The 15,660-nt window shown below is 55.6% G+C and overlaps 1 protein-coding gene across 1 annotated transcript; it reads right to left on the bottom strand.

Moving 5' to 3' along the window:
• Window positions 1-156: 156 nt before the first annotated feature.
• PLEKHG6 (pleckstrin homology and RhoGEF domain containing G6) lies at window positions 157-15,378 on the bottom strand. Its single transcript, XM_055568917.1, has 15 exons — window positions 15,241-15,378; window positions 13,921-14,076; window positions 12,500-12,664; window positions 11,160-11,255; window positions 10,867-10,917; window positions 10,453-10,602; window positions 9,496-9,606; window positions 9,247-9,396; window positions 8,921-9,058; window positions 8,577-8,696; window positions 7,494-7,626; window positions 7,269-7,384; window positions 2,079-2,224; window positions 731-1,426; window positions 157-290 (listed from the first exon to the last, which is right to left on the bottom strand). Exons 1-15 carry the CDS (start codon window positions 15,376-15,378, stop codon window positions 281-283), a joined length of 2,376 nt encoding a protein of 791 aa, XP_055424892.1. The 3' UTR covers window positions 157-280.
• Between the last annotated feature and the right edge of the window lie 282 nt (window positions 15,379-15,660).

Genomic DNA, 15,660 nt, shown 5'->3' with positions numbered 1-15,660 from the left:
TCAGTCTGTTACAACCACCCTGACCCCCACCTCAGGTTGTCTTTGCTCCGCCCTCATCTAGTGCTGCTTGGACGGTGGTTTTCACACACAACTTTATGTGGGGTTTCGGGGTATCTGTGATACATAAATGTACAGTTCTTGATCCCCAAAGTCCTCTGAGCAGGAGGGGCAGGATGCCTGGGGAAATGTCCTTGAGGTAGAGTCCCAGGGTGGAGGTGGTGACCAGCATTCATCAGAAGAGATTTCCTCCTGGAGAAATGCTAAGGGTCTTTCATGTTCCTCACACCTCTCTGAAAGGGAAAGAAGCAGGTATCAGGTAGACGTGGGTGAAGAGTGAAGCTAAAGGCCTCTCCCTGCCATGACACCACCACCCCCATTCCTGCCCTCCTTTATTTTTGGCCTTTGCGCAGTGGCTAAGTCATGTCTGACTCTTTGTGACCTCGTGGACTGTAGCCCACCAGGCTCCTCTGTCCGTGGGATTTTCCAGGCAAGAATACTGGAGTGGGTTGCCATTTCCTTCTGCAGGGGACCTTCCTGACCCAGGGATCAAATTTGTGTCTCCTGCATTGGCAGGTGGATTCTTTACTGCTGATCCACCTGGGAAGCTCTCCTATGTTGACCCATCTCACAACCACCCCCCCCACCCGACCACTACCTCTTGCATCCCCGCTGGTTCCACACTGGCCTTTCCCTCCACTCTGTCCCAAGCCAGCTTCCGTTCTGCACTTACGATGTGGACAGGGGTGTGTCCAGGTGTACGACATGAGACCCTCGCATCCTCTGCAGTTGGACCCGAGTCAGCTTGCGAGGCCTGCAGTCTCCAGGCTCGGGGACGCCCTCAATCCTTTGACTGGCCAGTTCCTCACGGATCTCTCGGAGCATGTCCTCGGGCCGGAGTGGGTGAGGGGAGGGGGTGTAGTCTGGTCCCTGGAAGAGATACCCCTCTTCTTCATCCCCTGAGGACTCCCAGGGGCTTTCCTCAGAAGAGTCAGCGTGGGTTGGGGAGGGGCACAGCTGCCCCCGGAGCTGGGCCCTCTGCAACGTTTCCACCACCACATTCTCGCCCGCTGAGGTCCGGTCTTCTTCCTCAGACCAAGTCGGTGGGTCTACCCTGGGAAGACTGCCTGCTTTCCGGACACCTTCCTCTGGCAGTACAGGGGCGCTTCGGCGTTGGGGAGCCTGGGGGTCAGAAGGCTGGGGACGCAGAGGGACATCTCGGAGTTCCAGGGTGGAGAAGGTGAGGCGAGGGTCCCGCCGAAGGGCCCTCAAGCGTAGACGGCTCAGTGAGGAGTGGGACTCTTTGGGAGAGCCTGGGATGAGAGTGCCGTAGCCAGAGTCCGAGGTGTCATCTGGTACCGAGGGGGCATCATCATCTGTGTCTTCTGTCACCACCAGGTGGGGGATGACAGTCGAGGACTCGCAAGTCCTACAGTTAATAGCAAATGGTCAGAGTCAGATGCTGAGGGGTCAAGTTCAAGTCCAGGGAATCTCCCTCGATCTCTCCATCCAGAAATGGCCCCTCCTTCAAACTTATTTTGGTCTCACTGTTTGCACTTCATTGATTGTTTTTCTCATCTCACTGGCTAGACCACAAGCTTCTTTAAGGCATTTTAGCCCCTACGTTCGGGTCCAGAAACTTGTTATCAAGTATTTGCTCTTTCCTGAGCTCTGCTGAGTTCTCACCCACCATGGCTGGAGTCTTTTTTTCCTCTTTAACAAACCAAGATGTTCAGCAACTGTGTTATTTTGGGTGAAGCTCTCACATTATCTGTTCAGATTTGAACTAGCCGGGTTCCTACAGCCCTGACATTCTGCAAAACCCCTGGCCTGGGGAGCCTATTCCTCTCGGTGAGTTCTCTCCTGTCTGTTTCCTTTACTCTGTGCCCACCCAAGGCCAGCTAACCCAAAGGCGGTCCTTTACAGGGCTGGTGCCAAACTATAGCCTGGGTTCCTCAATCAGGTCCCACCCCGCCCCCGCAGCCAAACTTGTCATTTCTAGCCTCATAGATTCCCCTTCCTCTCCTCCCAGCCTGCAGCCCCCCTACCCTGGGAGAACTTGTGCTCCCTGTGGTTCTTACCTGCACTCCGTGCTGTTCTGAGAGCCCTCCTGGGAAGGCGTGGAGGGCCTGGTGCATGGGGACTCCCCATCTCGGTCCCGATAGAGGGCCAAGAGCTCCCTCTTCTGTTGGATGTACTCCTCTGCCTTCAGCTTTTGCAGGGTGGCCTGGAGTGTGGAAACTTTCATTAAGAGCTCTCCTTTACTGAGCACCTGTTGTATGCCAGGTACCATGCTAAGTGCTTTACAAATATTATCTTACTTCATCTTCTCCACCACCCTATGAAGCAGATTTTTTTTTGCTCCTACATTACTCCCAGAACTTCCCTGGTGGCTCAGTGGTAAAGAACCCACCTGCCAAAGCAGGAGACTCGGGTTCGATCCCTGGGCCGGGAAGATACCTTGAGAAGGAAATGGCAACCCATCCCAGTATTCTTGCTTGGAGAATCCCATGGACAGAGAGGCCTGGCGGGCTACAGTCCATGGGGTTGCAAAAGAGTTGGACATGACTTAGGACTAAACCACAACAACTTTATTCCTGAGAAACAGAGACTCTGAGGTTAAGTAATTACCAAGGTCATGCCTTGGGAAAGTGGGATGGAGCCAAGATTTGAGCTCTTGAGCTGGTCCTGGGGGTAGGTGGGGGAACAGAAGTGCCCTTTCCCAAGCTGTACCATTCTTCCTGCCTGTCATGCCCCCCTGGCAAGCCCTCTCTCTGGTTTGTTTTTTCCTTCAAGAAGCCATTCCTGATTGGTGGTGATAGTGGCATAATTGCTCTGAATGATGCTGGATCCTCAGGTTACTCTTCCTCCTACCTGCAGGATGGGCAGGGGTATGCTTTGTCCTGGGCTGAGGACTCTGCTGTCCCTCAGAGATGAGAGCAACATCGTTCCAGGAGGAATGGAAAGAGGATATACCACATTTTGTCCTCCTTAGCATTTTCCTACGGGCACCATCAGAATAAAAGAGTGATGTCTGATAAGTTGTTCATAAAGTCCTTCTACATGCATATGGATATTGGATACACATCGCCACCTGGCAGGGTGGAAGCATGGATGTTAGCCCATTTTACAGATGAGAAAACAAGACTTAGAAAGATGAGTGGACTTGAACCAGGCCTTTGTGAAGAAGCCTTTGTGAGTCCTAGTTCAATAACTGCACTATTTTTCAAGGGCAGCCTTAAAGGGTCAAGAACGATCCAAGGAAAACTTTTCTCTTGGCGGCAGGGAAAGGCGGCAGCGGAACCCTTGGAAAGGCTAAAGGCGGAGGTTTGGCAAAAACGCCGTGGTGGCAGCTGCTGCAGGCAGCGCTGGTCCCGGCACAGGCTGAAATGGCCGTATCTCTGTGGAAATAATTGAAGGACTTCCATGCTGGTGAGCAAACGGTTCCTGCCTGAGCCTCACGCCTTCCCTCCCCAAGGGCCAGCAGCTGAGAGACAACATCTGGCACAGCAGGGGGCTGCTAAGACCACACCCCCAAGCTCTACTCTGGTTGGTTGATTCCCATTAAGAAATTTGAATGTGCTCCGGCCCCACCCCACCCAGAGTGGAAGTACATAATCGGGCAACTCTTAGGCACCAGGACCTTCCCAAAGCCTCTCTAGAAACACAGCAAGGTAAAGGGGAGCTGGGTCTGTACGAGAGACATGTTGGAAAAATGGATGAACCGAGTCAGGAAAATGACCTAGGGTTCCTATTTTCAATTTTCCCACCCTGGCTTCCCAGTCACTGTCTCCTGCGAGGATTCTCAGCAGTCTCTTAAGACTTGGTATGTTGGCCAGAGCCAGGGTGATGGTTCCTGGGGGCAGGAGACCACCATGCCAGGCCAGGTCCTGTGACCTGAGTGTGGTGAGGGAAACGAGGTGGGAGGAGCTGGTCTTGGGGTCAGGGCAATGCTGGGGCAGCCTGCTTAATGTTCAGGACCCAGGGATCCAACCTATATCTCTTGCATCTCCTGCACTGGCAGGTGGATTCTCTACCACTGATTCACCTGGGAAGCCCACCCTAGCCCTAACCCAACATTACGAAATGATCCCCAAAGAGTCTAGTTAATAACCATCACCATATGTTGTTACAAACATTTTTTTTCCTTGAGAAAAGGACTTTTTAGGATCTGCTCTCTTAGCAACTTTCATAGTTCATCCTTATCTCTCACCTGAACTCCAGTCTGTTTCCATATTTCCACAAACCCCCACAAGCCCTTAAAAGATCTCTGGGCTTCACAGGTGGCTCAGTGGTAAAGAATCCACCTGCCAATGCAGAAGATGAAAGAGATGTGGGTTCCATCTCTTGGTTGGGGGGGGGGGGAAGATCCCCTAGAGAAGGAAATGGCAACCCATCCCAGTATTCTTGCCTGGAAAATCCCATGGACAGAGGAGCCTGGCGGGCTACAGTCCATGGAGTTGCAAAAAGAGTCGGACATGACTGAGCACACTTGCACTGCTAAGAGATCTCTACTTGGCTGTCTTCTACGACTTCATTTCCAAAGGCTTCTGTTTAAAACGAAACCTCACTACCCCAGCCCTACCCCACCCAGGAAGCAGCAACTAAACAAACAGGTTTCCCTTTCTGATGATTTCAGTTGTCTTTGCCAAAGGTTTCCCTTTCTGATGATTTCAGTTGTCTTTGCCAAGGCAGCTTTTCACACAGGAACCTTGCAAGCAAGTCATCCTTGGTCCTTGTGGATCTGAGTTACCACGAGCTGCCACCACATTGCCTGCTTAATCTGAATGGTTTCTTTGAATCTTCCCTGTGAGACAAGGACTGTTATTTAAATCCATTTTGCAGGTGAAGAAATGGAAGATCAGCCTCATAACTCCCCCAAGGTCACCCATTCAGTAAGAGGCAGAGCTGGGGTCTGAACTATGCATTCAATATAGGCTTCTCTTAGTCTCCCTAAGGCTCACCTGTCTCTTCTTTCTTCTTTAGCTCCTTTCTTCTTTTTCGCACCATGTCCCTAAGGCCATGGCACTCAACCTCAATGTTTCATACCCAAACTAGTACGGTAAATCTCCTGCGACCAGTCTCTCCCTCTCTCAGCCCACCGTCACATGGCCACCTAACAATTCAAGACCAGACACACAGATTTCACCATGGCCCTCCCTTGCTCAAGAATCTATGGCAACTCTTGTGTCAGCCTGCTAACTAAATTCAGACTCGTCCAGTCCACACTCTTCTGCAGGCCCTGGGGTCCCTGTAGAACTCGGCCTGTCATCACTGGCTCCACACAAAACCCTTCCCTACAGACTCAGAAGGTATGCTTACTGTCCCCCCCAAATAAATCCAGCCCAATTCCTCCCTTGAGTCTTCTGCCTGGGGTCTTCCCATCCTTAAAGTCCAACTCAAATCTTCCCTCTTCTTAAAAAAAAAAAGTTTATTTATTTCTGGGTCAGGTCTTAGTTGCAGCATGAAGGATTTTTATTGTGTCATTCGAGATCTTTCACTGTGGCACTCGGGCTCAGTTACCCTGCAGCATGTGAGATCTTAATTCCTGGATCAGGGATTGAACCCACAACCCTAGCACTGCAAGGTGAATCCTCAACCACTGGACCACCAGGGAAGCCTGCTTCCCTCTTCTTTGGCCATTCTGCTCCCATAGTGGGTTGAATAGTGGGCCCAGACAGACAGGTCTAGGTCCTGACTCCCAGAACCTGTGAATGTGGGTGACCTTGTTTGGAAGAAGGGTCTCTGCAGATGGGCACAGACTCTAAGTGAAGGATCTCAAGATGAGGTCATCCTGGATCTGAGGCTAATGAGCAGTGTCTAAGAGACAAAAGAGGGATACTGGGACACAGAGACACACAGAGAGCTGGACCACGTGAAGACAGAGGCAGAGAGTGGAGTGATGCTGCCATAGGTTAAGGAACACTTGGAGCCCCTATGAGCTAGAGGAGGCATTGAAGGATGCCCCCTAGAGCCCTGGAGAGGACACCTCGATTTTCAACTTCCAGCCTCCAGAGCTGTGATGGAATACATTTCTGTCATTTTAAGGCACCGAGTGGTAACCAACACAGCTGCGTTTGGGGAACTTCGTTGGTGGTCGAGTGGCTAAGACTCCATGCTCCCAATGCAGGGGGCATCTGGGTTCAATCCCTGGTCAGGGAACTAGAACTCACATGCTGCAACTAACTAAAGATTCCCCATGCCACAACTAAGAACTGGCACAACCAACCAACCAACCAACTAAATAAATAAATATTTTAAAAACTATAGCTCCATTTGGGTCTCGCTGCTTTTGAACTCTAGTTTTTGTTGCAGGAATCTGCCCAGGGTCACTCACCGGGTTAACATTTTCATGGGCTCTGTGTCATTTACAGGACAAAGTTCAAGTGCCCCAAGCATGGCATCTGGAAACCACGTGATCTGGCAGGGCACCGCTGCCCTTGTGCTGGATGCCCTGGTAATGCCACCCACTAGGCTGGTGATGGTCTTAACACACACAACTGCCTCCAATTTCCGACCTTCACACGCTCTGCTCTCCATCTGGAATGTCTTTCCCACCCACCTCGTTCCCCCAACGTGCCCCAAGAGATCCACCAACTGGGCTCAGACAGTAGCTCCTTTTGAAGCCTTCTCATCATCCCTACCCTCTGCACAGTTCCTGCCCCAACCAACGCCCAGACAGAGTGAGCCACGCTCTACTCCGTCCCTTCCACACGCTTCTGTCGCGTGTACACTCATTTGTCTAGATAGGCTGTAGCGTGTATTATGTGATGGCAGAAATGGCATTTTATACTTTTCTGATTCCCCAGCCCCTTGCCTTTCGTACGCAGCAGGTGCCCTGTCTGCTGACTGGAAGCCCAAGTTCAGCAGTTAATTGTTTCACAGCCTCGAAACCTTCAGGGAAGTGTGTCTTGGCTGGCCCAGAAATGGGCATCCAAGCCGGCCAAAAGCTTTCTTCTAGGCTCTTTTTTCTTTTATACGTTTTTTTTTTTTTTCAGCCGTGTCCCATGGCTTGTGGGATTTTAGTTCCCAGACCAGGGACTGAACCCATGCTCTTGGCAGTGAAAGCACAGAGTCCTATCCACTGGACCACCAGGAAATTCCTTCTTGATGGTCAAGGCTGTGTCTTCCTCTGAGAGCACACCAGAGGGGCAGAAGTTCTGGTCTAAATCTGAGTGCTTCTCCCCTAGCTTCTCTCTCCTCTCCTTGATCCTCCCCTTTTGTGTCTGAGCTCCAGGGCCCTCCCCAGCCCCACGCCCGGCATCACACACCTGGGCCTGCTGGGTCTTCTCCAGCCACCGGGCCCGGTCGGCAGTGCTGGGACAGTGCACGGTGAGGGCGCTGGAGACACACTGGAATTCAGTGAGGTGGATCAGCAGGAAGCTGCCTGGGGGCAGGAAAAGGTCTGCTTCCAGGGCTGGACCTTATCTGATCCCCAACCCCACCTCTGCTTCTGCGGCCGATGGGAAGGGAGACAGAAAAGAGAAGAGACTTACTGGGATCACGGAGTGGCCGGCACACGAGCTTCTCCAGCATGAGGGGCGGGCGGATAACCTTGGCTTTGTCCGCCTTGCGAGGGGGCTTGGTCACCAGGAGCACATCAGAGAACAGGAACAGGTACACATCCAGCTAAGGGCGTGCAAGTAGAGAGACAAGGGTCAGCTGGAGCAGGGGTGGAGAGACAGGGGTCAGGCATGGGTGTGCGGGCAACACAGAGCAGCGGGAACTGAGAGCTGGGAGCCCCTCAGTGTGGGCACGTCTCTTTACAGGAAAGAAAGTGGCTGACTTGAGTCACAGCAACCAGCAGAGCAAGGCCAGAACCATCTCCTCCTCCCAACACACACAGACACACACAGAGAGACACATGGACACAGACACAGACACAGACACACACAGAGAAACATATGGACACACACACACACATAGAATACAGACACAGACACAGAGACACAGAGAGAGACATATGGACACACACAGACATAGACATAGACACACACAAAGATACACACAGAGAGACACACGGACACACACACAGACACACACACATAGAATACAGACATAGACACACACATAGACACACAGACACACACAGAGACATATGGACATGAACACACACAGACACACACAGACACAAATACACAGACACATACAAAGACACACAGACACACACACAAAGACACACAAAAACACAGAAACCCATAGACATACACAGACATAAGACACACACAGACACACAGAGACATATGGACACACACAGACATAAACACACACACAGACACACAAAGATACACACAGAGAGGCACATGGACACACATACAGACACAGACACACACACGCAGAATACAGACATAGACACACACAGACACACACAAAGATATACACAGAGAGACACATGGACACACACAGACACATGGACACTGGCAGAGATACACACACAGAGATACATACACAGACACACACATAGGCACACACACACACACACAGCCCCCTCCTCCCATTTCCAGCCTCTGATCCAGCCTGGCTCCCAGGGCCTCTCCCTTCTTCCTCTTCCCTTCCCTCCCATCCTCCCTGTTTCTCACCTTCCCTTCACGTCCCTCCTTCACACGAGCGGGCCCCTCCAGCAGCAGCTGCCTGGTGTGCTCTGGAGCCACCCCCATCATGGGGGCCATCAGGTCCAGGGTGGAGAATGGTCGCAGGTTCTGAGGGTGCAGAGAGCAGAGTGGGCACCGGAAACCCCGCCCCTTGGAGGAGTGCCTCCGGTTCACCCCCCTAAGCTCGCCCCGGGGCCCGCCCCCTGCCCCTCGCCCCCCGCCCAGCTACTAGGAACGACGGCCACACCCAGAGCCCTTGGCACCTCTGCCCCTCTCCCTCCAGGCCTGGGGACCTTACTTTCCCGAAGCCCCCTTCCCTCTGTCTCTCTCACCTTCTCCACCTCCTCGCTGGACGGCTCCAGCACCTCGTAGGGCCCGATGCGCCGGGCTGCAGCCACCAAGCTCTCCTGCTCTTCGCCCTGGCGCACCTGCTTGTTGATGTGTTGCAGGAATGACTCCATCGCTGCGATCTGGGGGAGCGGGAAGGGAAGGGTGCGGAGGAAGACGGCGCGGCTCCTCGCCGGTTCATCCCACCCACTGACGACATCAGCGTCACACGGGCACATACGCACGAGGAAGGAGACCTCAAGGGTTCCCGGAGCTGCGCCCCAACACACCAGCCCCCGCCTCCCGCAGGGGTCAGCCCTGCCAGTCCTACCATGGCGGTCAGGGCCTCCCGGGCCTGGGGATTGGGGGTCCTCTTAAGCACAGCCTGGAGCAGCAGAGGGTACTTGGTGATGCGCTGGTGGGGCTTGATGAGCAGGTCTCCCAGCATCTGCCTCCCCGAGAGCTTGTGCTTCTCACACCACTGCCAGGGAAGGGGGGCAGGGGTGAGGGACTGTAGGCTACCTTTCTGCGTTGGACCAAGGTCCGCCGCGTCCCCCTTCCCCAGCGAGTCCTCTCCCACCTGCACGAAGATGTGGAAGAGAGGGTTGTGGTCCTGCTGCTCCCGGGCGTAGGCCATGGTCTGCCTCACTCTCAGGCAGTATAGGACGTAGGGCTGGAAGCGCTGGCTGCACTGGAGGGACAGGTGTGGGGACGGGGAGCGGGCAGGGGAAGGCGGGATGAGATGCCGGCTCCAGCCACACACAACACGCAGAGCAGCCTGGCCTAGACCCTCCAGTGCCTGCCAGTCCAGACCCTCCTCAACTTCCAGCCCCCCTCCCTGGACTCCAAGGAGGAGTTGAGGTCCTGAGGGGTCAACCCGCTGCCACCTCTGAGCTCCATCCTCAGCCCCTGCTGTGCCCTGCTGCTCTGGATTTCACCCACCATCAATAATTCAGCAGACTGTTGTTAGGGTGCTGCAGATCCCATTTCAGCCCAGCTGTGGAGTGGCGACCTGAGGCTTGCCCAGAGCCCTGCCCTGGAGAAGGGGGTCACAGAAGGCCCCCAGGAGACTGTGCCCCCACCTCTCTACCCCAGCCCAACCCTGCAAGGCCATGCTTCCCTGGCTGGGGAACTGGGTGGAGGTTGGATCCCCAGCCTCTTGCTTGCTAGTGGCCTGTGGTCTTTCACATTCCCTCCCCCCAGGCTCCCAAGGGACAAGTCACTAAGGCCCCAGTCTTGTTTCCTGATGCTTGTCCCTGAATCTCTGTCCCCGACATCAGATTTCATTATGTGTGTAGCCCTTCCCTGAGACAGTTGCCCTCTGGGATGTTCAGAAGCCCAAAGAGCCCTGGGGACAGAGGTCATACTGGTGAAATGAAGGCAGGAGATGAACTGGTATTTGGGGGTAAGGGCCGTGTCTTTGGACTTGCTTGAATCACAGCAGCATTCCGGTGGCAAGCGCTTGCCCTGCGGACAGGACCCCTCGGGGCCCTCCCAGTTCCACCCCATCTGGAAGCGGCCCTTGTGCCCTCCTCACCATCAGGAAGCCGTCCTGCAGGCTGACCGGGTCCAGAGGCTGGCCTGAGGCTCGTGTCTCCTCTAGGATGGGCCCCAGCACCTCTTCCCAGAAGCTCCGGTGGGCTCGAATCAGGTTGGGGACGTTTCCAAACAGGGTCTCAGCTGACACCTGGGGGAGGGGATGGCACTCAGCCATGTGTCTGGGCAGGTGACCCGTGGGCTGCACTGGCCACGGACAGGCAGGCCAACTGAGCCTGGGTGCGGGGAACTGGGTTCTAGAGCAAGAAGTGGAGTGGGGAGGGCGGGAGGTTGGGGTCCTAGTAGATGGGGCAGTGGCATTTCAGTTCTCTGTGACCTTGTCCCCCCAGGCCCTGGGCTCAGTCCACCCACACCAATCTGTCCCCCCCCCCCCCCACACCGAGTGCCCACTCACTTCCGTCAGCAGACCCACGCGCTGCAAGTTCAGCAAACCCGCAGCTAGGAGCTGGATGCAGGGAGAGAGAGGGTCTTAGTGCCTGGTCTCCTCCTCTCGGACCCCAGCCTCACCCTTCACAGCATCCCCACCCCCATCTTCAGTATCGCAAACCTCTCTCCCAAGACCCTGGGCAGGGGGCTCTAGGTATCCTGCCCCTCCCTCTCCAACAACCCTGCCCTGTTCTGGTCTGGATGATGGGGGATGATTCAAGGGCCAGGGCCGGGGCTACTGGGTGGCGGGGGGTGGCTCACATCCGTCATGATCTTGAGCTTCCGCACATAGATGAGCTCCGTGGTCAGTAGCTCCCACAGGGCCTCCTGCTGGTGGCAGAGCTCCCGGCTCATCTCCTGGGTGGGGATGAGGCTGGTGAACGATGACAAGACCAGCTGCTGCCGTCTGCTAAATGCTACCGGACATGCGTCCTAGACAGCCTTTAACCTTCTCCGTCTTCCAGTGTGGAGGGGGTGTTTGTCATCCTCATGTCATGAGGCGATGGAGGCACAGAGAGGCTTGTTGTCTTGTCCAAGGTCTCACTAGTACCTGGCAGAGACCTAGTACCTGGCGGGGCCTCACTAGTACAAGTCTGGGTCTCACTAGTACCTGGAGGGGTCTCACTAGTATGTGGGGGTTTTACTAGTACCTGGTGGGGCCTCACTAGTACATGGCAGAGTCTCACTAGTACCTGGTAGGGCCTCACTAGTACATGGTGGGGTGTCACTAGTACATGGCGGGGTCTCAGAAGTACCTGGCGGGGCCTTACTAGTACCTGGTGGGGCCTCACTAGTCAATGGCGGGGTCTCACTAGTACATGGCGGGGTCTCAGAAGTACCTGGGGCGGGGGTCTCACTAGTACCTGGCGGGGTCTCACTAGTATGTGGGGGTTTTACTAGTACCTGGCAGGGCCTCACTAGTACATGCGGGGTCTCACTAGTACATGGTGGGGTCTCACTAGTACCTGGCTGGGTCTCACTAGTACCTTGTGGGGCCTCACTAGTACCTGGCGGGGCCTCACTAGTACCTGGTGGGGTCTCAGAAGTACCTGGGGGGGGGTCTCACTAGTACCTGGCGGGGCCTCACTAGTACCTGGCGGGGTCTCAGAAGTACCTGGGGGGGTCTCACTAGTACCTGGCAGGGCCTCACTAGTCAATGGCGGGGTCTCACTAGTACATGGCGGGGTCTCAGAAGTACCTGGGTGGGGGGGTCTCACTAGTACCTGGCGGGGTCTCACTAGTATGTGGGGGTTTTACTAGTACCTGGCAGGGCCTCACTAGTACATGGTGGGGTCTCACTAGTACCTGGCTGGGTCTCACTAGTACCTGGTGGGGTCTCAGTAGTACCTGGGGGGGGGGGTCTCACTAGTACCTGGCGGGGTCTCAGAAGTACCTGGGGGGGTCTCACTAGTACCTTGTGAGGCCTCACTAGTACCTTATGGGGTCTCACTAATACATGGTCGGGCCCAGATCTGAAGCTTCAGTGACATGCCTCTAAGTGCTGTCCCCACGGACCCCACTTCCCATGGCCTTTCCCTCCTCTGGGTCAGAGGTGAGGGGGGTGTATGTGTGTGTCTCGGACCCCACGTGGTCAGGCTCACCTTGTGCCCAGGCACCAGCTCCTTCCAGGACTTCTCAATGGCCACGCTGTTGTCGTTGCCCTCCCCAATCTCCCAGTGCTGCCGGTCCTCCCGGGGCAGGCGGGGCATCCCAAACATGCTGAAGGTATGCAGCCTCACCTGCAGCTCATGGGCCTTGGTGACTTCCTGGGGGCGCCAAGAGGGGATTAACCACCTGGCCGATGAAGGGCTGCGTGTGTGCATACGTGCGTGTATGTGAGAGAGCTCATCTTTAGGTGGGTTGATAAGGAGTCTGGGGCCCTTGAGGAGAAAGGAGTCTAGAGCCCTCCAGAAGGAAAAAGGGGTCTGGGGGTCTCAAGGAGAAAAGGACAAACTTTTTACACTGTTTTGTCTTAGTCAATATAACAATGTATCTTGCTTGAGGGAATGTTTCCCCTTAACAAGAACCTTCTGACTAATCTTGTTATCTTAAGACATATATTGTGGGAGTGAGTCTGGTGAAAGTGAAAGAGAAGTTGCTCAGTCATGTCCAGCTCTTTGTGACCCCATGGACTATAGCCTACCAGGTTCCTCCTGTCCATGGTATTTTCCGGGCAAGAATACTGGAGTGGGTTGCCATTTCCTTCTCCAGGAGATCTTCCCAACCCAGGGATTGAACCCAGGTCTCCCGCATTGTAGGCAGACACTTCACCGTCTGAGCCACCAGGGAAGTCCATTAGCTCTAATCTTGTTAATTTAAGCTGTATGTTGTGAGAGTGGGCCTGGTAAAACTCTATAGGGCCCTGATAAGACTAGGGAGGGGGACACTCTCCGTCCCCCTTCTGATGTCTGTGTCAGAAGCTTTCTCTGTCCCCTTTCACCTTAATAAAACTCTGCTACACAAAAGCTCTTGAGTGATCAAGCCTGGTCCCCGGTCCTGAAGCTAAATCTTCAGAGATCATGAATCTGACATGGTTCACTGTAAGTTATCATATGTGTGTGTGCGTGTGCATGTGTGTGTGAATGGGAGGTAACAAGCAGCTCTGAGCATGAGTGGGGACATGCAGGCCTGGCAGGGGCAGGGAAGATCAACCCTGGCTGGGATTACAGGGGTCGGCACAAGGCTGGAACCCGTATGGAGAGGAGCCTTGTCTGCAGGAAGGTCCCTGACTCCGGGCTCCCTAATCAGAAAGACAGCTTCCAGGTCTCTCCTGAGTCAGACCCCTTCAGAGGGACCTTCAGGTGGGGGCCCGAAGGGGGCTTAGGGAACCAGCGGTCCCGGGAATATTTGGACAGTTGCCCGTAAAGTGGACATTCTTATGAGACAGCCTGGCTGGGAGATGCTCCCCTGAGAGGGTCTCTAGTTAGAGCTGCACTTGGCTTCTTGGAGGGACTCTGGTGTTCTCAGCTCTGATTGCAGCTCAGGCTGGGAGCTCGGTGATGGGAGGAGAGGGACCCCTCACCTTGAGTTTGGGGGAGTGAGGTGTCCCGACCCCAAAGGGACTTCTGTGCGTCTTCTCAGGCTCTGGTTCTCGAAGCCTCAGGGGAGAAAGGCGTCGGGCCGGGCCAGAACCCGTGGTGAAGGGGACGTAGCCCTGGAGGAGTCGGCGGCTGGGATCCTGGAGGAAGAGCAGGGGGAGCTCTGGGCGTGCCCCCTTCCCGCAGAGGTCCCAGAGAGGCAGAGTGGGGCCCGGCTTAGCTCTGGACAGCGTCCCCTACACCTGCCTGAAAGTTGGGCTGGCTCACCGCTCCCCTAAAACCAGTTTAGTGTGAGCCGCCACTCCGGCCCTGAGTCACAGTGGTCGCTGCCAGGAAGGCTGCCTAGATGGGCAGGAGCCAGTTGGGCAGGGCAGAGGGGCCAGGGGTAGACGCAGCCTCGTGCAGAGCAGGCACAGAGGCACGTACGCGACTGGGCTCTGCGTGTGCCCCAGTGTCCCCAGCTCCCGTGTGCTCCCTACACTCTGGCTGTGTATATGCACAGGGCCCGGTGCACACGCACTCTGCGACCCACGCACACATGTGTGCCCTCCCATCCCATTGGGAGTGGCTGCCCTTCTATGGGAGAAGTTGAGGCTTGGGCTAGCAGTCCCTCCTGGGCAGGCCTGGTCACATTCCTTGACCTGCCTGTGGCCTCACTTACACCATAGAGACTTCCTAGTCTCCCTTCCCACCCTCGGTGGTGTCCCATGGCCAAACCCTCCTCCAGTCAGACGAGGGATATCCCCAGCTGGAAACAGAATTGACCTCAAGGTGGAGGGAGGCCAAGGGAAAGGCCGCTGGGCCTCCACGCCCCTTTCCTTGGTCAGCGCTGGAGGCCGGCTGGTGGGTGGAGCCGGGCTGGAGCCAGGCAGGCCCCCACACCCCTCCCCACCTGTAGAGTAAGGACACCTTGAACCTTTGCTCTTCCTCCAGGCCTGACTCAGAGGAAGGCAGGTCTCAGGGAGCCGCTCACAAGCTCTTCCCTAGTAAAGGTGGGAGTCTGGGAGGCACCGAACCCTGGGTTTGGTGACCTCCCACCCCCAGCTCCGTGCCTCCAACAGCACCGAGGGCCTGGCCCCTCCTGGCTCTCTGCCTCACCTGCTCCTTCTGTCTGGGGTGAGTGTGGAGTCCCGGGACCCTGGCCCCACACAACCATCCTCTCCCTCACAATCCAGGAGAGAAGGCGGGGGTGTGGGCTGGGAAGAGTGCCACCCAAGGCCTGGCAAGGGGACAGAGACTTGAAAGCCCGGGTGTCCTCCCGCCTGCCCCGCCCAGATCACCTCTGGGGCACGGCCTGGACTCACCAGCAAAAGACCTCCTTGGGGATAGACATTGCCTGGAGGACTCGCGACCGAGGCCTGATACCTGCCTCCATAGGTCTCAATGCGGGAGGCCACCAGCCCTTGGAGGGGACTCTTATCAGGAGGACCCAAGGCCTGCATCCCTTCTCTCCTGGGTCACCTGCAAAGGCTCATCACTCCACTGTGCAGGGGAAAGGGGCCCCCTGAGGCTGCAGAGAGAATATAAGGATCAAAGGGCCAGCCTTGGTTAGCGGAGGGTGCCGGGATGGAGACAGAGGTGGAGGGGGAGGGGAAGAAGAAGAAGGGAAGGGGAGAGCCCAGTTTGCTTGTTGGGAGAGTACAGTGGCCTCATCGAGGACTTGGTGGGGGTTGGGGGTCTCCCACAGGCTGGGCAGAAAGCCCCTTGGAACACACCCCCTCATT

The sequence above is a fragment of the Bubalus kerabau genome, chromosome 1 (genome assembly GCF_029407905.1).
Source record: "Bubalus kerabau isolate K-KA32 ecotype Philippines breed swamp buffalo chromosome 1, PCC_UOA_SB_1v2, whole genome shotgun sequence".
In the NCBI taxonomy this organism is placed as follows: domain Eukaryota; kingdom Metazoa; phylum Chordata; class Mammalia; order Artiodactyla; family Bovidae; genus Bubalus; species Bubalus kerabau.
The sequence above is the reverse complement of the archived record's forward strand: the minus strand, read 5'-3'. Positions and strand labels throughout refer to the sequence as shown.